Raw genomic sequence first — 22,869 nt, 5'->3', positions numbered from 1 at the left:
AAGCATTGGAGTCAACATGGGCCAGCATCCCTGTGGAACGCTCGACACCTTTTAGTCCATGCCCTGACGACTTGAGGATGTTGAGGGGAAAAGGGGGGGGTACAACTCAATATTAGGAAAGTGTTTGTAATGTTTTGTACATTCAGCGGGAGATTGAGTCTTTATCTATGACAGTATAAACAGCAAGAGCCAGGCAATAAAGGAACACATCTGTTTACAGACTGCACCAAGCGAGGCCAGCAGCCCAGCCACCAAGCAACATGACAAAAAGCAAACAGTGTTGTTTAAGGGGGGGGGGTTAACTTCCAACTAGTTGCCATTTTCCCCAGGAGGAGCAGTAAGGAGAGAGGGAGAGAAGAATAGGGGGGTGGGTGGTGGTAGCGTTATTAGCAGTGTTTGTCAGCGGAGCACGTTTGGAGTTATAACAGGCGGACTTTGGAAAGACGACATGGGCCTAGACCAGTCGCAGTTGACGAGAATAGCCACAGAAACAGAACTGGTCAACAGGACTGTCCATACAGTGGTAGTGAGTGACGCAAGGAAATTGTTACATTTGGGGAAGGATGGGGTCTGTGCTGGTGGGCCTTCCCACTCCACAACACTAATAGGACAAGTCAGAACATAAGGAAAAACAGATGTACAAATAGTTATAACTATGTAATAACTTAGAAGTTGAAAGGATCTTATCCCTGCTATATCATCACTGCAGTCCACACTGTCAGACAGGGTGCCTCGTCTGACCGGCTACACATACCTGCTGTAGCACTAAGCCTGTGGGTTTTTGGCCGTGGGTCAACTCCAGACCTATTCTTGGTCCCCGAGACCCAGACAGACTATCAGGCAGAAAGTGTGCATAGATTAACTGTCTGTTATAAAGAGACCTATGGCTGTCATCACTGGATTGCTAACTACACCAATAAAACCAAATCAGGCGAAAGCGAGCAGTCCCGTTGACACACACACACCTGAGTGAAAAACAAGCCGCTCAAATACACCACCGCACAGGTCAAGTTAAATCAGGCTTCCTCGATGTTGTAAAACACTGGCGGAGGTTTTCACCCATGTGTTGTGTGTCTCTGTAAAATAACCAAAACTTTATTCATAGGGCTTAGCTTTAATTGGCTGCTGTGTTATTGTGGTTATGAGCATTGTTTACCTTGTCGTGATTGGGTTTCAAGCGGCCCCCGCTACGTAAACAAGCAAATGAAAACTTAGACAACCAAAATGCGCCTTGGGTCGTCTGGCGATACTGGTGGAGCTCTGGGTACATAAACACAAGTCAGGTGGTCGTTTTCTTTTTTGGAGAATCATTCAAATACAAACAATGAATGGGTCTGAGACAGTTAATCTGTTTGGAAAATATTTCAGTCTTTCGAAACGACTGAAAAGAGGGATAAACAGGGTGTATGTGGTACGTAACAGCATTGTAATTGCTGTGTCAGTAAGATATCACCCCACATTAATGTTGTATGCCTTTCTTTTTTCTTTATATTTCTAATGGACATTTAAATAATTGATGGCCGACGCAATCCATTATTTTCTGGGCATGACTGCTCCCACACAACAACAGCAGTCTGCTGCTTTTCAAAATGGACTGTTCCGTTGTCGTGGTAGCCATAAGGACATACTCTGCATCCCAAATGGGACCCTGTTCCCTATATAGTACACTACTTATTGGTCAAAAGCAGTGCAATACATAGGGAATAGCGCTGTTTGGTACACAGGGGCTCTCCAAATCTGTTCCTGGAGATCTGTCCCGTAGGTTTTCACTCCAACCCTAATCTAGTGCACCTGCTTCTAATAAATATCTGGTTGATAAACAGAATCAGGTTAGTTACAACTGGGGTTGGAGGGAAAACCTACAGGAGGGTAGCTGTCCAGGAACAGGGTTGGAGAGCCCTGGTCTTCAACAATAATGTATGCTGGCTGCTGGCTAGGAATAGCCTCCTACGCTAACGCCACACAAGCGCTTCTGTTCTACTTGCTAAGCAGATTTAATGAATCCTGTACTCAACAAAAAAGCTATTCCTTTGTTTCGTTTGACCACTCCACAGAGTCCCGTCTGTCTATCCATCCGCTCTGTCGTTTGATCAGAAGTTGCAGAATTTCCTCCTTGGTTGGTCGCAAATTAAAAATGTTAAATTAGGCTTGAGCACGAGTAATGGCTTATAGGGCGCTGCAGCGAGCTACATACAGTAAGTGGTTCAGGTCAGGAGACAGACTCCCTCAAGCTGCTAACTGGTGAAGACACATTTACAGAAGTGGAAGGATATTTGCTGAGCCGGCTAGAGGATGTCCTCAGCGAGTCTACTGCCGTCATCCTATGGATTTGTCCCAAAAGGCACCATATAGTGCACTACTTTTGATCAGGGCCCATAAGTAGTGCACTATATAGGGAACAGGCATTTTGGACAGAGGCACACTCAAAACAGGGACCTTTAGGGTTCAACATTTTCCCTCTCAGCTCGTTGTGTCAGCCTGTCTCCAGAGAGTTGTTGTTCAAACACTGAGGCCCTGTGAGGGAAAGGATGGGAAAAGCACAGCGTGAATAACCCCTCAATGCTTTGGGTGCGACCAACCAATTGAGCTTCCTATGAGAAGAGCAATCATGTCGCCATATGGGGAAGGGACACCGAGAGCCATTCCCCCGGGTGCCTCCCGGCCTCAACTGTCTCCGCACATTAAGTGGCGCTGACAAAATAACAACCAACTTTTATCCCCTTTCATTTCCTTGGGTAGTGTAGAAAACACAGCGCAGATGTCTCAAGACACACAACCTGCAGGGCTCTCTGATGAAAGCTTTACAAGTGGGACCTCCATCAATTCACAGATTGCGAGAGAGGCGAGAAACGAAAGAGGAAGTTTGCAAAAATTAAAGTGCAATGTCAATGAAATGAAAACCTAACAGAGTTGCATGTTCAGAGCAAACGTTTACATATCTGCAGCTGGGACAAATCAGACTGGAGTGGTTGTGGTTTCCTCATACCATCTCACCAAGACGAGAAAGGAGAACGCAACAGTTCTGAAGGTGACCTTACATTAATACATCCTATAGGCCAGGGGTATTCAACGCCTACTCTACGAGGTCCGGAGCCTGCTGGTTCTCTCTTCTACCTGATAATGAATGACACCCACCTGGTGCCCCCAGGTCTAAATCAGCACCTGATTAGAGGGGAACAATTTTAAAAAGCAGCAGAACTGGCTTTGAGGTCCACGGTTGAATTTGATGGCTATAGTATATAAAATTGAAAAAAATACCTATCCCGTGTATGGATAAACCTGTAACACACTAAACACCCACAACACTGTGGTCCATGAAGTCTATATGCCAGCGTATGGCCCCTAGATGGGACAGAGACCCCTTTCTCTGGGGACCTGCACTGTCATGGTTACGCTCCTACTATATAGGCTGTCTGTGTGCCTACATGTCTCCACTCTCTATAAAATAGAAAAAAGGCCTTAGTGTGCACTTTGAGCTGCCCAGTGCTCTGCCTGCCGGTAAACAGGGCGGTGCTGCAGACACAGGCAGGCCGCTGAACAGTTTAACCCTTTATCTCATCCAATCAGGGGCTGAGCTGGCCACCCGGGGACAAACTTTGCCCAGAGTGGTTAACCTCCCGGCAGCCGGCAGGGCTACGTGTCTGGCCTGGAGCTACTGTGGAGAGTAGAGGCTGAATGCTCAGACAGTAAGGGTGAACACTGGAGAATGAGAGGGCACACAAACAGAAGGTCTACTTAGATCAACCTGTAGAGTCTATAGATGACCCGTCTCCCTGACAAAAAGCAGCAGAACCACCTCTCTGACCCCCACTCTCAGTCTCCACACACAACCTAAATACCCATCCCTGTATCTGTAAGGTCACCTTTACATTCAGAACCCTTGCCAGAGGGAGACCTACACTACCGTTCAAAGAGTTGGGGTCAATTAGAAACTTCCTTGTTTTTGAAAGAAAAACTTTTTTTTTTGTCCATTAAAATAACATCAATTGATCAGAAATATAGTGTAGACATTGTTAATGTTGTAAATTACTATTGTAGCTGGAAACTTCACTGTTGACGTTGAGACTGGTGTTTTGCTGGTACTATTTAATGAAGCTGCCAGTTGAGTACATGTGAGGCGTCTGTTTCTCAAACTAGACACTAATGTACTTGTCCTCGTGCTCCGTTGTGCACCGGGGCCTCCCACTCTTTCTATTCTGGTTAGACAGTTTGCTCTGTTCTGTGAAGGTAGTACACAGCGTTGTACGAGATCTTCAGTTTCTTCGCAATTTCTCGCATGGAATAGCCTTCAATGCTCAGAACAAGAATAGACTGACGAGTATCAGAAGTAAGTTATTTGTTTCTGGCCATTTTGAGCCTGTAATCAAACCCACAAATGCTGATACTCAACTGGTCTAAAGGCCAGTTTTACTGCGTCTTTAATCAGAACAACAGTTTTCAGCTGTGTTAACATAATTGCCAAATGGCTCCAGCTAACAGCTTCAACCAGAAACAACAATTCGCCAGTGATCAGTGTTCCTTCTCATACTGCATGCAGGGCCTCATCTACACCACAAAGATCCTTATTAACACTTTGCAGGGTCAAAATACAGCCATTCATATTGTAGAACACCATTAAGGACACACACACAGTTACACACACTGTTCCAAAACTTACACACAAAAGGTCACACAAGCAGTGTTTAAACAGACGCCGCCAGGCTTTGTCAGAAGTGTGAATCAGATGAATTGGGTCAAAGAGTTGTTCAGAGACAGCAGTAGAACAGGCTGTTCCTACAGGGCCACAAAGCGGCAGCAGCAGAACAGGCTGTTATAGGGGCACAATGAAGCCATTTAGGCCAGAATAGACATGTACCAAATCATACAAATAGATTAACACATTCTTAGGGCCTAATTAATGTAGGGTGAGATAAATACACACTAGTCTATAGACCTGAGGGTAGTGAAGTAGTAGGCTACAGTGCAATCAGGTCACTATCAGTTTTCTCAGGGGCCTGGTGAAATGCAACACACTGCATTTACCCATTGGATTATACCCTTAACAAAATGTCCACTTTTTAAGGGAGTAGACCGTTCTCAGTGCTCCATTCACATAAGGATAAGTGTTCCCAGTCTGTCACTTCAGAGTGACCTGCTGTAAGTAAGATGGACTTGATGAATGAACACCTCGGAGTGTTGCAGTCCACCAAGTTAGCAGTTACACAACCTCAGTGTGTACAGCAGCTGGGCTGGCTCCCTACACTACCCTTCAGTTAAAACGTCACACACACCCTGTGTCTTGGGAATAAGGAACTTTGGTCACTAAGTGTCATGTGATCAGAGTCTCCTGTCTCATCTGTTCCTGCTGTGGGAGGGCATAGTTACTGTATCACCATGGTTACTGTGTCACCACCACTAGCCACTCCATAGTAACCCCTACATCCCCCTGGCTGACTGATTGCCACACTTCACGAGGACAGAGTGAGTGTTGAGTGCCGATTGATCATGACTAGGGAGTGGACTTCTTATCCTGACCATGTGACCTGAACAGGAAACACTCTTGGCCCTCAATACAGGCTCTAAATTTGGGGCAGCAGGTAGCCTAGTGCTTAGAGCATCGGGCCAGTAACCAAAAAGTTGCTGGGTCGAATCCCCGAGCTGACATGGTAAAAAGCGGTCTGTCTGACCATGAACAAGGCAGTTAACCCACTGTTCCACGGTAGGTCAACATTGTAAATAAGAATTTGTTCTTAACAGACTTGCCTAGTTAAATTAAGGTTAAATAAAAAAAAAAACAGGCTCTAACTAGGACTAAGTAGGGCTTCAGTCAGGACAAACTCCTGTAGTAACAAGGAGAACTATGAACTGAGTTCTGTGCCGATTCAGATTGATCATAACATCAGTAGAGGGGGGACAGAGGGAATGGCATTTGGCAGGCGATGCCTTGGTTCAGTATGGACAATCAGAGACATTGGGAGAATCTCAATTGTATACTCCTCACATCCTCCTCTTGCCCCACCTCCTTCTCAAAACCCATTGGCTGAGAAAGCCAGAGGTCCTTCACCTCCAATGGGTTTTTAGGCGGCGCGAGGGGTATACAATCGAGATTCTCCCTGAGAGATCGGTTGAGGAGAACTGGTTGCTGTGAAAACATGTAGAGCGCAGGGCCGTCCAGTTCCTAATGCAAATATCAATAGAGATATCCAATAAGCCACAAATACAACACTTAACAGCCTTTTTGGACACAGCAAGACTTAAAAATGGCAATTTGTGTCTCAGAGTTGTGGCGTGCAGTGGCTTGAATACGCCATCTTTGTAGATTAGGAGCAAATACAACTGATAGAGGGCCCACGAATACAATGATGATAGATGTTCTTTGGATAGATAACAGATCCAATATCATGGGAACTAATATACAGCCAACTGATTCGCCCACTGATTCACACAACAAAAGAGACATATACAGAGTGGCAATTTCATTATGGGTGTGAGAATGTTAACACTTTTCAGGTAAAAAAACAAAAACAAAGGTCATGTAAGACTATCAACAATAACATCCAGCTTCCAAAGAAGTGTGTGATTTATAGAGAGACAACCATTACTTTGCATAACTGTGTTCTAGCTATGCAACTGTGATTGAAATGTATTTTCATATCATTTCAATACTGTACTGATTTATATGGGCATACCTCCCTGTCTCGTAAGTAGGCCGAGTCTCGAGTCTACATGGGACACTCTTCACGCCACTTTGATACAAAGTGATTTGTTGCAGGTTAGGAGAGCATTTTTGGTAACCTTAACCTCAGTCTCCTAACGTGCTGCGTAAGTCCTCCTAACCACTTCGGTATCAAAGTGGCATGAGTCTACATAGACTAGACTATGGAGAAGACTGAACATTCTCATTTCCTGTGACAACCAGGAACTGCTTTCAAAAGCATTCCTTTTAAGAACACAAGTCAATTGGAATTCATTCACAACATTGTGAGAGTTGTCAACGTGATCGGTTTGTTAGATCCGTACATTAGTCAAACCTACACTTAGGATTTTGACATTAAAGCATGTGCTCATAAACTATTATGCTATGACTTAGACAGACGAGCATTTCAGTTGCCTTGCCGTGGAATGCGAATGTTGCACAGTATGGGACCATTTTCATGAATGCTTTGAAATAGGCCCACTGTTGGAATTTGCATCAAATCACTGAAAAGCTCAACAGCATGCAGGCTGTCATCATGACAAGATGTAGCCTAGGAGGCCATTGTCACCTGACAATACTACAATCGGATTTGAAATCCACTTCTTGCTATTCATGAATTGTCGATAATTTTGTTGTAGCAAACAAAGATTGGAGATGCTGCATAAACTTTGTGCAGCTGGGGGAGGTGATTAGCGAGGCAACGTACGCAAATTCGAAATAATCGAAAGTGTAACATTTGCATAGCTACAATGTATCCGCTCTGTGGTAAGGATCCAAAGCAAGACATGAATATGATCAAGCTCAGACTTACGTAACGTCTCAACTTTTTTTCTGGAGGAGATTTTCTTAACCAGCCCGAGCACACCACATCTCCCCCGCTCATCTTTCCTCCTTTCTTCCTCGCCGTCTGGATGTTTGGGCCGAGATTGTTTTGAGTGAACCTGCAAATATTGACAGGGAGCGGTCAATGGAAAAAAAAACTGGGAAAAAAATACGTCGCATTGGTTGAGATTTTATGAGTTGGGTAAAGCGATAAATACCGTCACACCTCCTAGTCTGCGCTGCGAGTCACCAACAGCGACTTTACGACAGTCCTCTGAAATGTATCAACCTCTTTTGTCAAGAAGTGTGTTAAATAGCCAAATTAAATCCCAAAGTGTCGTGCGTCCGTGGTTACCTTCTTCTGGATAGGTTTCGTACTCCAAGCAGAATAGTTGCTTGCAAGTGAAACTCGCCGAGTTTGGCTTTCAGTGAACGCGCTTTTATGCAATTCCTTCCAAAGTAGAACAATTTTTTTTAAGCACACTAGGATACTTATTTTCCTCTCCTTTCCGACGCATAATTGTTTCACGGAAAGTACAATGCCTTTTCACCCAAAAACGTAGCGTTTCACCGACCTTCCTCCCAGTTTCACTCCCTGTGGTTGCTAATTATGATTGACAGATCGGCAGCTCTGTGTTTTCCCTGAACTCAGCCTGACAGCCTCCTTTGGAACACGCAGGCAGAGGGAGAGGCGGCGTGCAGGAAAAAATAACCAACACGCCATGGGACATGTAGTTCTCAATTGTTTGGCGTTTCTCACCCCCAAAACAAATAACCGCATATTGATCAATTATTTTTTGCATATGGTTAGTATCGATTTACACCCATCTGACTGAATACCGTTGGGAAAAGATGGCTTTCTAATGACTGAACGGAATAAGAAAGAACCTGCATTCCAGTGTTCAATGTAGGACCTCTCATGCCATGCGCACGTGGAAACTACACTTACCACAATGCGCGCCATTTGTGCGCTCGAAGTCATGCAACCTCGAAGACAGTGAAGAAATGACCGTACAATTAGAAAGTTGGCGATTGCCATTACATTATATCTATGTGTGTAAGTGTGAGCACCAAAACCAGAAACAACAAAACTCAAATAGGAATATTATAATTTCCGCAACAATAAATAAAATAGATCTCTTCGTCATATGTTTTACCTTTATTTAACCAGGCAAGTCAGTTAAGAACACATTTCTATTTACACGCTGGGCTAATTCTGCGGGTGCCCTATGGGACCCCCGAATCACTGCCGGTTGTGATACAGCCTGGATTCGATCCATGGTGTCTGTAGTGACGCCTCTAGCACTGAGACACAGTGCCTTAGACGCCTACACCACTCAGGAGACCAAATGAATGACATGTATTTGTTGCTTCATTGCAAGAGTAAGCTATCCATCGCTTGAAGACTCTAGAAGTGTTGTTCTTGTAGACCCTGAGCCTGACTATTGGCAATTTGACAGAGATGAGTTCCCATGAGGGTTAAAGTATCTGTGGAATCCTGGAATGTTATTGTAATGGTAAAAAGCTCTCCACGGTATTTTGGCTATTAGCCTGTATTTGTAAGTGCATCTATAATGTTTGACTGCCAATTTCTAATGGGTTTGAGCATAGTATACATGAAGATCAATATTGTTGTGATTAACGAATAGTCAACTGATGTACCAAAACAAATATGAACTTTTCATATAACTTACTAATACAAATGAATAACTATTATTGTGCACAACAGCCATCACAGGGCGGCAGGGATCCTAGTGGTTAGAGCATTGGACTAGTAACCGGCAGGTTGCTGGATCGAATCCCCGAGCTGACAAGGTAGAAATCTGTGGTTCTGCCCCTGAACAAGGCAGTTAACCCACTGTTCCTAGGCTGTTGTTGTAATTAAGAATTTGTTCTTAATTGACTTTCCTAGTTAAAAAAAAAAGATTAAATGTATGACTCGGGCAACACAATAACATTCAAACAATGTATTAATCATATGTAGATTCACAACTAAGTACAGCCATGACCCACCCAGTTGTGAGTGAGACTTTACATTCTAATATTAATCCATTTAAACATTCACATAGCCATTAAAGATATTTGTCACAGCATAGCTCCATACAGCAGGCAAGCCCAACCAGTGAGGACAACAATTGAGTACATTTGTCAGTCTACCATCCATAATAGTATTGATCCTACTTGTCAATGTCTTCTAAAATACTATTCAGCCTGGGAGATAATTTTTCCTTTTTACTGTGTGCTCAAGATGGGTCTGTGACACCATAGAGCTGAAAGAAAGATATTGCTGTGGTAAAAGTTCTAGTCACTGGTATTTTGCTGAGCCATGCTAGTCACTGGGGAACTTAACAGGAGCATAAATCCCAACTTCATGGTCCCCAATAGACAAATGGAAAAAGAGAGAGGAATGGTGGGAGACAGAGAAGGCATTATGTTTATTAAATTACATTTTAAATAAGTGGTTCCAGAGTTCATGCTTTTGCAAGGGACTTAAACTTTTATGAGAAAGGCATTAAAACCAATTGCATTTGACGTGCCAACCACAGAAAAATAAAAACTATCAAAACAGGGATCAAACAATATGCATTTGTGATTTGTATTTGTATGGGGATGTTAGCTGCTCATCAAATCATCCCACGTTGGTTTTTGCCTTCATTGTTATCACATTGAAATCTCTGCAATAATAGAGGGGTTATAGCATCCATTTTAAAGGCCAACGCCACAATAATAGTATTTCATAACTTCAATTGAATTGTAGTGTACTTCATATGTTCCCAGAGGGAAGTTGTTTTGCCACAATGGCAATAAATAAAATAGACTGAAAAAGTTGCTCCTAAAAAAGTGCAGCCTGGCAAATCTACATACAATACTGAAACTTTTTATAAATGCAACAATTTTACTGAGTTACAGTTATAAGGAATATATAAGGAAATCAGTCAATTGAAATAAATAAATTAGGCCCTAATCAAGCCATGGGTGGGCTTGGGAGGGCATAGGCCCACCTACTTGGGAGCCAGGCAACCCAGCCAACCAGAATTAGTTTTCCCCCACAAATGGGCATTATTACAGACAGTGTCCGTGTGGCTGGTCTCAGTGTTCATCGGGTGTCCGTGTGGCTGGTCTCAGACGATCCTGCAGGTGAAGAAGCTGGATGTGGAGGTCCTGGGCTGGTGTGGTTACACTTGTTCTGCCGTTGTAAGGCTGGTTGGACGCACTGCCAAATTGTCTACAATTACGTTGAAGGCTGCTTATTGAGAAATTAACATTCAATTATATGGCAACAGCTCTGGTAGAGATTCCTTCAGTCAGCATGCCAATTGCACGCTCCCTCAAAACTTGAGACATTTGTGGCATTGCGTTGTGTGGCAAAACTGCACAGTTTAGAGTGACTTTTTATTGTCCCCAGCACAAGGTGCACCTGTGTAATGATCATGCTGTTTAATCAGCTTCTTGATATGCCACACCTGTCAGGGGGATGGATGATCTTGGCAAAGGAGAAATGCTCACTAACAGTGATTTCAACAAACTTGTGCACAAAATTTGAGAAAAATAAGCTTTTTGTGATTATGGAACATTTCTCAGATCTTTTATTTCAGCTCATGAACATGTGACCAACACTTTACATGTTGCATTTATATTTTTGTTCAGTATATTTGGGCAATCTGAACCTGCTGATGAAGCTGCTCTGGTGCTATCAAAAAAGGCCACACTTGATATCATAAAACACTGAGTTGTGTAACTTACAGGGAATGCCATTGCTCTATAAAACTTTTGATGTGTCCTTACAAAACTGTACAAGTGAAACGCAAATGGGTCGGTTAATGAATAATTGAGTGTCATTGATTTTTCCCAAATGCTTTTTGAGGCAATTACAGTGCTACTACTAGTGTGTTGTAAATGTAATGGCAGGGATACCGAATAGCACAGAAATGACCCATTTACAAACCACAAGCTTGCATTGCTACATTACACATATTGGCTATGCCATTAGCAACAGCAAGTGTGCTGATAGGGTCAACCGTTGCATACCATTCTCTCCCATTTCCTATTCATGTAGTGCTACTATTGCAAGTCTGATGCTGTTTTAAGACCCATTACATAAAGATGCTTCTCGATATCCTTTTGGAGAGGGTAAGGGTTCTATAACATGTCAGGCCCCGTCTAAGAGGTTTTAGGTCAGTTTCCACTGGGTAAGGAAACCTATCCTGGCTGGTAACTTGAATGATGAGGCTTTCCCATGGGAGGTCTGTCTGACATCACCGTGAACTCTCCCTTCTGTTACTCCTATAATCTCTCTACTGGGTCATGTTCATTAGGGCACACCGTGAAAAAAACATTTCAAAATGTTGTGCAACGTAAAACATATGAGCGTTTGTTTTGTTAACGGACATGTTCAGATAGTACCTCCCCGTTTTCAGAACGTGCCTAATGAACAAGACCCGTGGTATTGTACAAGATTGTCAAGGAGGACCGATTTATTTCCTTCTTCCTGGACACTCCTTCAGTTTTACTCAAACATATTCACCTATTGGCATAGAAGAGCACCGGTAATTGACCAAATGCCGCGACTGTGCATGAGTAATCTTGAGAAGCCACCGCAGTGATAAACGCACCACATCTGAAGCAGGTGGTCTTGGCTACAGCTTCAAAGCCACTCTGCTCGGTCTTTCATCTAGGGAAGGGAAAGGGGATACCTAGGTAGCTGCACAACTGAATGCATTCAACCCAACCCCTCTAGGTTCTCTGAAGAAATCACATCCACACTGGCAGAGGAAATGTTACCGTGACTTAACATGCCGTTCATCTGTATCACAGCAACAGACTTCATTAAATGGGAACACCACCCAAAGATAAATGTCTGGACATTCAATCATTAACAGTGCCTCAAAACCAGTCTTAACATTCACTCAAACATCAAGTGTCCAATTGGAAACCTAAGAACCATGACCAGTACATGTAATGTTCAGTACGACTACAAGCTGAACACAGCCATGCATTCATACGGCCGATAGCTAGCTACTGCAGTGTGTTCAGAGAAGCCAATAATACACGAGCATTTAAATGACACTCGTGGAAGAATGTGAAACTGAAGAAGAATGTGTAAAACTCACCAGGGGGGCTTGTGGGTAGCGCTAGGTGCACAGAGCAGGCAGACACAAACAAGACCCTCAGCAATTCATCTTTAATATTGGGGAAAATCATGTATTGTAGATCACTTTAAAACACTGTACAGCAAGGCTGAGGTTTGTGTCTTTCCAGTCAAATTCTGCTTGTAAAATCTGGTTTAATAGTATCTAACAAAAAGGCACAAAATCTGCAACAACAAAAAAAGTATCCCTGAATGAATAACTTAATTAAAAGAGTCAATGTTAGTAACCATAACCCCACTTAAAAACGTTGTCAAACGTTCAGCATGCAATTGTTTTCACGCAAAATACACTAAATTTGTATTAAAAGATTAATCGCATCTTGTACTTTTTGTATACAGTATTCATGGCATTAGTTAATCATATTCAATGTTTATTGAATATACTTTCACACCCATATCTGTACATTTTATTGCATATGAAAATGTCTTACCTGACAAGTACACATCAATGAATCTCCTTATCAAAAATCAAACCCACCGCTTGAAAAGAAGAAAGAAATGCATGCAAACCAGAAAAGGTTATGAGGTCTAGCTTGTCCCGAGGCAGAAAGTTGTGAGTTATGGACGATAATAAAACCACAGAGCCAGACATGAGAGGTAAGACTCTCACTGTAAGGTTGAGTCCAGTGTTGAGTTCAGTGTTGTGTTGGATTTAAGTCCATGTGGGCATGTACATTATGCGCTGTATTCAAGTGCTCCCTCCGAGATCTTCAGCGCTGTCTCTCTTTACTTTCATATGTGCTTCAGCTTCCACTGGATGAGGAGCCAACCAGACTTCTCTGTGCATGTCTCTCATATATAGAGTCCAGTGGTCTTTCAGTGCTATATTTACTTGTCTCTCACTCACTCTTCCCAGTCCCTCCTCCATCAGAAGACCAGTCTGTTGACAGTGTTGAACCCCCCACCTCCTCCTCCCCCCGAGGGACCACAGCTGCCCGGGGGTTCGTTGTCGTCTGGTCCGTTGGGCCTGAACGAGCAGGAGGCAGAGGCCGCCTGGAGAGCTCGGGTCCGCGCGTTCAGTTCCTGTTCCTATTGGACAAAGGAGTTCGGGACCATTAAAACACTGTTCAGAGGGTCGTTCATGAGGGAACAAATGGAAGAAAACGGAAACAGGCAGGGACTACCTGGAGTTTAATTTTCCATTGCAGAACGGTTTAAAATGTTGCCTGTCCTAATGAGCATGACCCAGGAGTTTGGGTATTCTGTCTGAGCAAGAAAATGCAGCTCTGCTGTCCTCTAGTGGTTACTGCAAATGTGTGGTTGAAATGTTATTTTTTGAGAGATTAACGACTCGTGAAATTTCACTTGACTAATTGCATCTTGAAAGTACAAAGGAAAATGTGTAACATGTGCATGGTTGGCTTTCTGAATACTTGCAACATGTTTTGATCAAAGCTTGTTCTGAACTACTTTAATCCGGCCAATGGATACATGGAAAACAGGGTCCTGTTAAATTTTGAACATGGGCACAAGTTGAAAGGACAAATGACAAAAACAAGTCCAAAAGAGAAGAACAAAGCGTGACTTGACATTACCAGAAATACCCTGAAGAATACGGAAACGTGTCTGACATATCGATGCCACCCCCACAAAAAAATACAACTTATTTTCCCCACCATCACTGACCTTGCTGATAACCAGGGGCGCAACTTTGGTTTTAGAAGTGGGGGGGACATAATTTATATATAAAAAAAAAAATATGTATCCAGTCAGATAAACACGCCAAACAGCCTACTGACTGCTCAGAGGCGTCCGCATGGTCCTAAAGCACATGGTTGCCTTGTTTTGTATCACATTCCAATGATAAAACTGGGGGGGACAAAAATGCTATTTCAGAATGTGTGTGTGTGTGTGTGTGTGTGTGTAAGGGGGGCATGTCCCCCCCGTCCCCAGTGAAAGTTGCACCCCTGCTGGTAACTACTTTGTTGAGGGAAAATGTACTGATACGATTATGATATGTCACCTAGCCATCTTAAGATGAATGCATTAATTGTAAGTTGCTCAGGAGAAGAGCGTCTGCTAAATGACTAAAATGTAAATACGCATGCACCTCAGCGTCCCATGCTAATCAAGCAATTAGAGGAAGGTTATTGGAGGCTTGGCGTGATCATAAGTGAACACAGTCCACTTCCCTGGGCCAATACATTAGCATAGCCTGATGAATCATTTAGGTCAGGATCTCACTAAACGGTTATGCTAATGGCTGCGTCACCCCTCCTTGGCATGTATTTAGTGACAGAAATGACAGGCGCCGACACAGGTTGGGACTGGAGGGCTTTTTATATAGAGATAATTGGTTGGAGTGAATCGGCTTTTCCCCCTTCTGCTACCCTGTTATCTAAAACTGGTCATGGAGAGAGAGATGAAAGCAGATTATTATAATATGGGTTGTTGTCCTCTAGTGGTTAAGAGGGTAGGGGTCAAAGGTGAGGCTTGTCCTACTTGTAAAGACAATGTAAGAGGCTGCTTACACGTCACCAATTTAAGAGTTCATTCGATGAAACAAAAAAATGCACTGATAACTAAAAGAGACGATTTCCTTTTTTAAAGGTTTCAAACCAAAAATGAACATACTGTAAATTAAATGTGAGTAGAGCCCTTGGATAATCACGAGCAAACAGAAAATGCCTCATTCACTACACTGTAACTCCTCACACCCCCTTCTCTCACCTGTAAAAAGAGCTTGTTGTCCTTGGTGACGGCGTCCATCAGTTCTTTCTGCAGCGGAGGTTCAGAGCCCAGTCTCATGCCGTTGGCCGTCACTCCCCCGGTACTGTTCTGCCCCCCGGTAACATCCTGTTTCCGGTAGATCAGCACGTAGGCCGTGTCCTTGGGGAAACGGTTGGTGACGTTCTGAACCGACCCCAACGAAGTGAAAGTCACCCTGCTGTCGTTGAACAGTAGCCAATCCCCGGCAGCCTGGCCTCCGTACACCTCCACTTCCTGTTTGGGATGAGTCGCCCCGGAGCAAGTGAGTACGATGGGCTCAGTCTGCCCGTTCCCAGGCTCCTCCCCCACGGCGAGGGGATTGGCTAGGTGGTGTTGGGCTCCGTCGGCCCCGTTGAGGTTGCGGCCGTAGGAGTAGTAATGGCCGCTCTCCGACGACATCCCAGAATGCATCACTACAGAGCTGAGGACGTAGGGAAGGAACCGGGCCGCCGGCCACACCCCTACCTCACTTTCTCCTCCTGCCATCCCGTTGTCACCCTCTAGCCCAGTCTCCTCCTCTCTCTGCGACGGCTTCAGTTTCTTGGCCAGGTTTTCGCTGCTCTCGGGCGAGTCCACTTGGAGTGGAGAGGATGGTGGCGAGGAAGAGGACGAAGAGTGTTTGGGTGGAGTGGCGTGCACGGGCAGTCTCATGAGTGGCGGGATGGTGACGTTGTCCAGGATCTTGCGGCGCACGTGGCACTTGGCGTCGTAGGAGAACCTCAGCAGCGTGAGGATGAGGTACTCGGGCGCCGCCACCACCCTCATCCCCCGCTCCGCCCGCTGCAGCGAGCCACACTTCTGGCAGAAGTAGGCGTTCTCCTTGTCCAGGATCTCTGGCGCCAGGAAGTAGTCCACCAGGTCAGGAACAGACAGCGGTGGCTCGCTGGACCCTGGAACAAAATGGACACTGGTGGTGGAGGCCGTGACGGGTTTGGGAGAAGGGCCTATTTCGGGAGCTTCGCTGCCCCCGTTGACAGCCCCCTGGCAGGGGCCCCGGGGTTCCTCTGAGGGGCCCTCGGTCTGAAGAGGGCTGGAGGTGGTGGAGGGACAGAAGGCCAGGGATAGGTCAGTGAAAGGTTCTTCTTTCTCCGAGACGCTGTTGCATGTCATACAGCGGATACCCGTGCTCAGCCTGCCTCCAAACATCCTCTCAATCAGCGTCCTCTCATCATTCCCCTCGGACTCCCCCTCCACAGGGGCCACGGGTGACACTCTGGCATCCTCCGCAGAGGTTTCACCCCCGGTGTTGTCACTCGGTCCGTTGCCAGGGGAGACATTTGGCTTGGCTGACATGAGAACCTGGATAGTTTTCTCCTCTTCGTGTAACCTTGGCAACAGAACACGAGGAGACAAGAGAAAGTTCAACCAAAAATACAACATGTAAATGAATGTAACAGCATAATAAATGGAGCTGTCCTTTTCAATAACACCCATTCGAGTGAACATGAATTCTTTAACTTCTTAAAATCCTTCTCTCAAAACACTAGATTTATACATACATTCTTTCCATCTGTACCTGGAGTCATACAGGTTTTAGGAGCTGTAGGGTGCTCCAGTAGTCTACTAGATGGTATACTACCTGTCCAGGAGGAAGGAGCTGTAGGGTGCTCCAGTAGTCTACTAGATGGTGTACTACCTGTCCAGGAGGAAGGAGTTGTAGGGTGCTCCAGTAGTCTACTAGATGGTGTACTACCTGTCCAGGAGGAAGGAGCTGTAGGGTGCTCCAGTAGTCTACTAGATGGTGTACTACCTGTCCAGGAGGAAGGAGCTGTAGGGTGCTCCAGTAGTCTACTAGATGGTGTACTACCTGTCCAGGAGGAAGGAGCTGTAGGGTGCTCCAGTAGTCTACTAGATGGTGTACTACCTGTCCAGGAGGAAGGAGCTGTAGGGTGCTCCAGCAGTCTACTAGATGGTGTACTACCTGTCCAGGAGGAAGGAGCTGTAGGGTGCTCCAGCAGTCTACTAGATGGTGTACTACCTGTCCAGGAGGAAGGAGCTGTAGGGTGCTCCAGCAGTCTACTAGATGGTGTACTACCTGTCCAGGAGGAAGGAGTTGTAGGGTGCTCCAGCAGTCTACTAGATGGTGTACTACCTGTCCAGGAGGAAGGAGTTGTAGGGTGCTCCAGCAGTCTACTAGATGGTGTACTACCTGTCCAGGAGGAAGGAGCTGTAGGGTGCTCCAGCAGTCTACTAGATGGTGTACTACCTGTCCAGGAGGAAGGAGCTGTAGGGTGCTCCAGTAGTCTACTAGATGGTGTACTACCTGTCCAGGAGGAAGGAGCTGTAGGGTGCTCCAGCAGTCTACTAGATGGTGTACTACCTGTCCAGGAGGAAGGAGCTGTAGGGTGCTCCAGCAGTCTACTAGATGATGTACTACCTGTCCAGGAGGAAGGAGCTGTAGGGTGCTCCAGCAGTCTACTAGATGATGTACTACCTGTCCAGGAAGAAGGAGATGTAGGGTGCTCCAGCAGTCTACTAGATGGTGTACTACCTGTCCAGGAGGAAGCGGAGGTACTCAGAACAGTCCTGCTGGGATCCTGCATTGAACCATGGGGGCCGAGACGCCTCAAAGAAGACTCTGGGGGAGTACGCTGCCCTCTGCAGGAGAGACACACAAACTGAATGACCACTCACCGAATACACACACCAAGTGAAACGTCAGGGATGGATCAATAGTAATTTCCATTGAAAAACTCAATGGCCACTAACAGCAGCGGGAGACAAACCTGGGTGTGTGAGAGGAAGGTGAAGAGGAGCTGCAGTTTCTTCATCAGTGTGTTGGCAGTGGCATCATTCAGACATAACGATAAGACATGCCTCCTGAAACTGGGACAGGACCATAGAAGGGTTCGTGCAGAGCATTTCATAAGAACTTCCTACATAAATATTGCAGCATTATATCATTCTATTGTGAGAGGATTCAAGTCAGAATGTATATACACAGCTTTGTTAACCATGCGGTCAACTCAATATAAATGCAACGTGTAGTTGTGTGTGTACTAAATCCACTACTCACTCTGTGGCTGAGAAGAGTGTCTGTATGATACTGTTCATGTAGCAGGTGTTTCCCAGGTTGATGAGGCCAGTCTTGCCCGTCTCAGACTTGCCCGGCAGCCTCAGCAGGCCTGAGGCAAACGAGTTGGACTGGGACGTCCAGGCACTTTGGTTCAGAACCAGCTTGATCTTCTCCTCACCGGGCCCAGGTAGCTCCTAGAGGGGAGGGAGACAGCATTCAGACACTCCATACACCCAGTTTACTATACATGAGCTGCTACTCGTGTGATCACTCGTTGTCAAGGTGTCTTACTTTGATGGCCTCCAGGATGTCGTCGTAGAGGTCAGGGAAGCCAGAGTACTGGTACATCATACAGTGGACGAGCTCTGTGAAGTGCAGCAGGAAAGCCTTACTGGTGGGCAGGCCGTCATGCTTCAGACTCTGAACCAGGTCCACTATGTGTGGCACGACCTGGGGAACACACATTGAATGAACGTATTGTAGACAAACATTTACAATAAAGTCGTTTAGCAGGCATACAGTTAGCACATTCATCCTAAGATAGCTAGGTGAGACAACCAACATATCACAGACGTGGTACGTCAATTTATCCTCATCAGCAAAGTCAGTGCTGGTAGACATGATGTTCTTGGTCATATGCACATCACATCTGTTACAAGGTGGAAAGGTGTAGTGTAAGAAACTAGGCACTGCATATAGCAGTAGAACAGCACTAAACACACTGATGTAGTGACTGGTACAAACATCAACCTTCACATGCTACATTAAACCTCCCTTTTTGTCATGGGGGGTGGGGGGGGGGGGGGGGGGTCACACTGACTTAAATGTAATCAACCTTTTAAAACGAATTGACAATCATGGCAGATGAAACCACCACCAGTCAACTAAAGGACCATCATGGTGCTTTAAACACTTCACACCTCATTAGTGGAAGAGCCCTGCTGAGAGGAGAGTGCTTCTGGGAAATGGAGTTTAATGGAGCCTGAAGGTATTTCAGCTAAATAGGGGGGATGAGGGAGGGAAAGACATGCGGTGCGCAATAGAACAAGTTGTATTGTGTGTTTCTTACCAAGTGGAAGGCCTCAGGAGAGTGTTGGAAACTCAGCAGCATATGGGAGAGAACTACTAGGGCCCCCTGTCGCACGATGGGGTACCACAGACGGTTGAACACCTACACACAAAGATAAAACATACAGCATATGTATTGTACACACACTGACACAGAAACACACAATTCAGAACTGATATAGCTGGACACCATAATGACCAAACTACAGGAACACATTTTCGTTCATGTGATCATCTATTCATCAGTTCTAACTGAAGTTACTCTGTAGTTATAGATGCCATCACCATAGAGTTTCTAAACCCAGATGCGCAACATCGCAAGACTTCCAGGAACGCTTGCGAAACAGATCAGGCCGGGGTTTGATACGTCAAGTGAAAAATTGTTCCGCAGTTTTGACTCGTCTTAAAATCTAAAGCTACAGCCTAGATTCCAGCCAATGTCTTCAGTAGTTGAACATGTTATTACTCCAACCTCGTGAAAGTGACAAGTTTTCATTTTTGTCAAATACTACTTTATATCGACGGCCTGCACATGCACAGTTCAGCGCTAGACGATCGTTCGACACGATGACGTGTTTCTGCGTATGGGCTTAGCTTGCCAACAACTGTGATCGGGGGTTTCTATTGGAGAAGCAGTTTCTGCCTATCTTCATACTGTACTGTCTTTGCTATTATCATGTGTAACTACCATCTTAGTTCATTGGTGCATTGACACTCCCTGCTGAGGTAAGTGGTCAGTACACTACCCACCAGTTCAATCTTAAGCAGGGTGACATCTATGAGGATGGTGAACTTCTGCACCGCAGCCAGCCCCTTCAGCAGGGCAATGACCCACATCTCCACATGGTGGGCCAGAGGCCAGGACAACCAGTCAATCATCCTGAGGAAGGAAAGAGAGAGATGCAGAGAACAGTAAATAAGGGCAGAAAAGCTCTATTAAATCACTACATCTCATCTAGTATACACACTGCAAATATAACAGATTCCTTTATTCAGTTTAGCTAATGAAAAAACACAGTAAAGGCACCCAGTGACCTGCAGAGTGCTTGAGTCATGCTGGTGTCTTTGACGTTCTGGTCGGTGGTAAGGCTCTTGATGAGAACTGTGATCATCTGGAGAGGTATGTGCTGGACCAGGCTGGCTAGGGCAATGGAGGGGTCGAAGGAGGGGTCTGTGCAGAACACAGAAAAAGTTGAGTATAATTGACTGATGTTTTTTTTCTGGGGGGGGGGGGGGGTCACAGCTTATGAAATATGTCCCAATTGTATTCAAATGTCTTGTTTACCTCTACCCTAACCAAGTGACCCAATGCAAGTCTGATATTGAGCGGTGAATGATCTCTCCACCACCCTGGATCATTAAAACGACGAAGAAGTTACTGTTCCAAGTCTCAAGCATGTGTTAACAAGCCTGACATTCCTAGTTTTTCCATAGGTGGGCGAAGGTAGTCAAATTGGTGACTGCATTAGAAAATACTAGTGTATTTTACTTCTGTAAAGTAAAAATTGATATTGTATTTCAAACTGCTAATTTTGTTCAAAGGATTTATAAAACTTTATTTAACTAGGCAAGTCAGTTAAGAGCAAATTCTTATTTACAATGACGGCCTGCCTGGGAACAGTGGGTTAGCTGCCTTGTTCAGGGGCAGAACGACAGATTTTTACCTTGTCAGTTCAGGGATTCGATGTACTGGCCCAACACTCTAACCACTAGGCTACCTGCCACCCCAACTTGTATGGGGCATTGATGCTTAGACACACACAGTGCAATTTGTGCTCATCTGTGACTGTGTGTGGTGCTCCCTCCCTCAGTCTCACCAGTGGAGGAGATTATAGCAAACACCTCCTGCAGAGATGGCAGCAGTGTGACCGGCTCCGCCTTCCAGATGTTCTGCAGCAACGTGCTGACCTTGGTCACCTGGTCTACGTACTCCCTCAGCTCCCGCTCCTGGCTGGCAGGACAGTGGAAGTACCCAATGGTCCTCACCAACTGCTGGCAGAACAAAATGGCCGCCTTCTCCCGGGGGATGCACTGTACGAAGTCTGAGAGCATGGTGGCAAGACGGGCGCACAGGGCTGCCTCAGGGCGTTCGCACACCATCCTTAGGATTTCTGTCTGGATGATGGAGAAGATATCCAGCACCGAGGGGCAGCTGATCAGCAGCCGCAGGCAGCCATGGATGTAGTCGACCACGGCCGGGTCCTTGCGGTCCAGGGGGCCGTAGCCCTGCTGTAACAGGCCCAGGACAAAGTCTTTGCTGAAGAAGAGCTCAAAATCAGCACGGTGGTAGCGGGCATAGGCCTCCAGCACCTGGAAGCCCACCTGTTTTTGGAAGGCGTCTTCACCCAAGAAGATGAGGCGAGTGGTGAGGGTGTACAGGGCCTGACATTGCTCCGCCGTGACCTCTTTCTCTGCGGCTTCGACTACCTTCTTCACGATGGCCTTCTTCACTGGGACTGAGTGAGAGGAGCTGACCAGCGCCTCTAGAATCTTGTCCATGATGGCAGGCGATCTATATAGCTGTGAGGGGAACGATCAGAGAGCAGTCCACACCTAAAAGACGAGAGCGAGCAGGACATCAAAAACCATTAGTGACCAGTTACTTATTCTGGCTAGCTTTCCATTTCTTCATGGCATGTCCGTTCAACAACCTGTAAATAACCAACTGTAATCGTTTTTACCATTGTTGAAAAGTTATATAAGCATAGCAATATCACAACGCTTTGACGCTAGCCACAGGTAAACAAAAACAACACAGCATCATGCTTTGCCTTGTCATCACAAAGTTAGCTAACTTAGATAGCTAAACAAGTTACCACATTGAGCTAGTTAGAGTAACCACAAGCAGCATGTTATCGAATTCAAATGACCTGAGATTAAAAGCATTGATGCACAAATAAAACATGTGTGGATAATAAACTATTTTTTCGTAATCTGGCTAGTTAACGTTCTTTAACAAACTAGCTAGCGATGCTAGCATGACGTTAGCTGTGTATGGTATTGCAACAAAGCAGGCCGGAGATGTCACTAACTTAGCTAGCGGAAATGTATCTTCCCAAACATCACGTACCAATATAATTCATAACACCAGCATCCGATGAAAATGCCAGTTGACATTAGTCGCCTGTTGACAGCTCATTCATGTTTTATTTTGACATGATAAAATCAGCTGATTTAAAAGCCCTGCAGAAACGTCATTCCGATGGACCACGAATTTTTCTAGGAGTCTTCTGCTTTTGACGATCTCATTGCCTGTTTAATAAAGAACGAACATGGCATCCATAAAATATATAAACGTTTTGAGAATTACAGGTTTGTTTAAATACAAATTTAAACATACTGACAATGGTTTGTAATGACTTAAAACGAAATGTATTATTCCACGGACTTCTTTTACGCACTAACTGAGCTCATAGCCATTGGATAGGC

At 45.2% G+C, this 22,869-nt stretch overlaps 2 protein-coding genes across 17 annotated transcripts in view; both read right to left on the bottom strand.

The window, feature by feature from the left end:
* The window catches only part of LOC109880426 (GRB2-associated-binding protein 1), a 73,458-nt gene extending 64,975 nt beyond the window's left edge, over window positions 1-8,483 (bottom strand). For 3 of the 16 annotated variants that reach the window (XM_031837912.1, XM_031837915.1, XM_031837909.1), the window contains exons 1-2: window positions 7,725-8,419; window positions 7,488-7,617 (exon numbers count right to left, since the gene is read on the bottom strand). In XM_031837912.1, coding sequence (XP_031693772.1) covers window positions 7,488-7,559 — 72 coding nt within the window. In that variant the 5' untranslated portion in view covers window positions 7,560-7,617; window positions 7,725-8,419. Of the gene's footprint in view, window positions 1-7,487; window positions 7,618-7,716; window positions 8,423-8,447 lie in introns of those variants that run through there. The other 13 variants (XM_031837914.1, XM_031837911.1, XM_031837913.1 and 10 more) reach the window with 11 other exon arrangements.
* Window positions 8,484-12,662: 4,179 nt separating this feature from the next.
* Window positions 12,663-22,807, bottom strand: LOC109901307 (ubiquitin carboxyl-terminal hydrolase 38). The gene is made up of 11 exons (XM_031837901.1): window positions 22,511-22,807; window positions 21,258-21,993; window positions 20,476-20,611; window positions 20,191-20,320; window positions 19,442-19,543; window positions 18,664-18,822; window positions 18,373-18,566; window positions 18,083-18,182; window positions 17,848-17,954; window positions 15,318-16,683; window positions 12,663-13,676 (listed from the first exon to the last, which is right to left on the bottom strand). The coding sequence occupies exons 2-11, from the start codon at window positions 21,937-21,939 to the stop codon at window positions 13,515-13,517; spliced, it is 3,138 nt and encodes a 1,045-aa protein (XP_031693761.1). The 5' UTR covers window positions 21,940-21,993; window positions 22,511-22,807; the 3' UTR covers window positions 12,663-13,514.
* Window positions 22,808-22,869: the final 62 nt, after the last annotated feature.

Source organism: Oncorhynchus kisutch, linkage group LG12 (assembly GCF_002021735.2).
Source record: "Oncorhynchus kisutch isolate 150728-3 linkage group LG12, Okis_V2, whole genome shotgun sequence".
Taxonomy (NCBI): Eukaryota; Metazoa; Chordata; class Actinopteri; order Salmoniformes; family Salmonidae; genus Oncorhynchus; species Oncorhynchus kisutch.
The sequence above is the reverse complement of the archived record's forward strand: the minus strand, read 5'-3'. Positions and strand labels throughout refer to the sequence as shown.

What these genes read in the sequence shown, in the direction of transcription:
- LOC109901307 (XM_031837901.1), bottom strand. Translation starts at nt 21,939, where the DNA reads ATGGACAAGATTCTAGAGGCGCTGGTCAGCTCCTCTCACTCAGTCCCA. An exon ending in TGCTATAATCTCCTCCACTG is followed by an intron (nt 20,612 to 21,257) that starts GTGAGACTGAGG and finishes TGTTCTGCACAG; the next exon opens with ACCCCTCCTTCGACCCCTCC. An exon ending in CCCTGCTTAAGATTGAACTG is followed by an intron (nt 19,544 to 20,190) that starts GTGGGTAGTGTA and finishes CTTTGTGTGTAG; the next exon opens with GTGTTCAACCGTCTGTGGTA.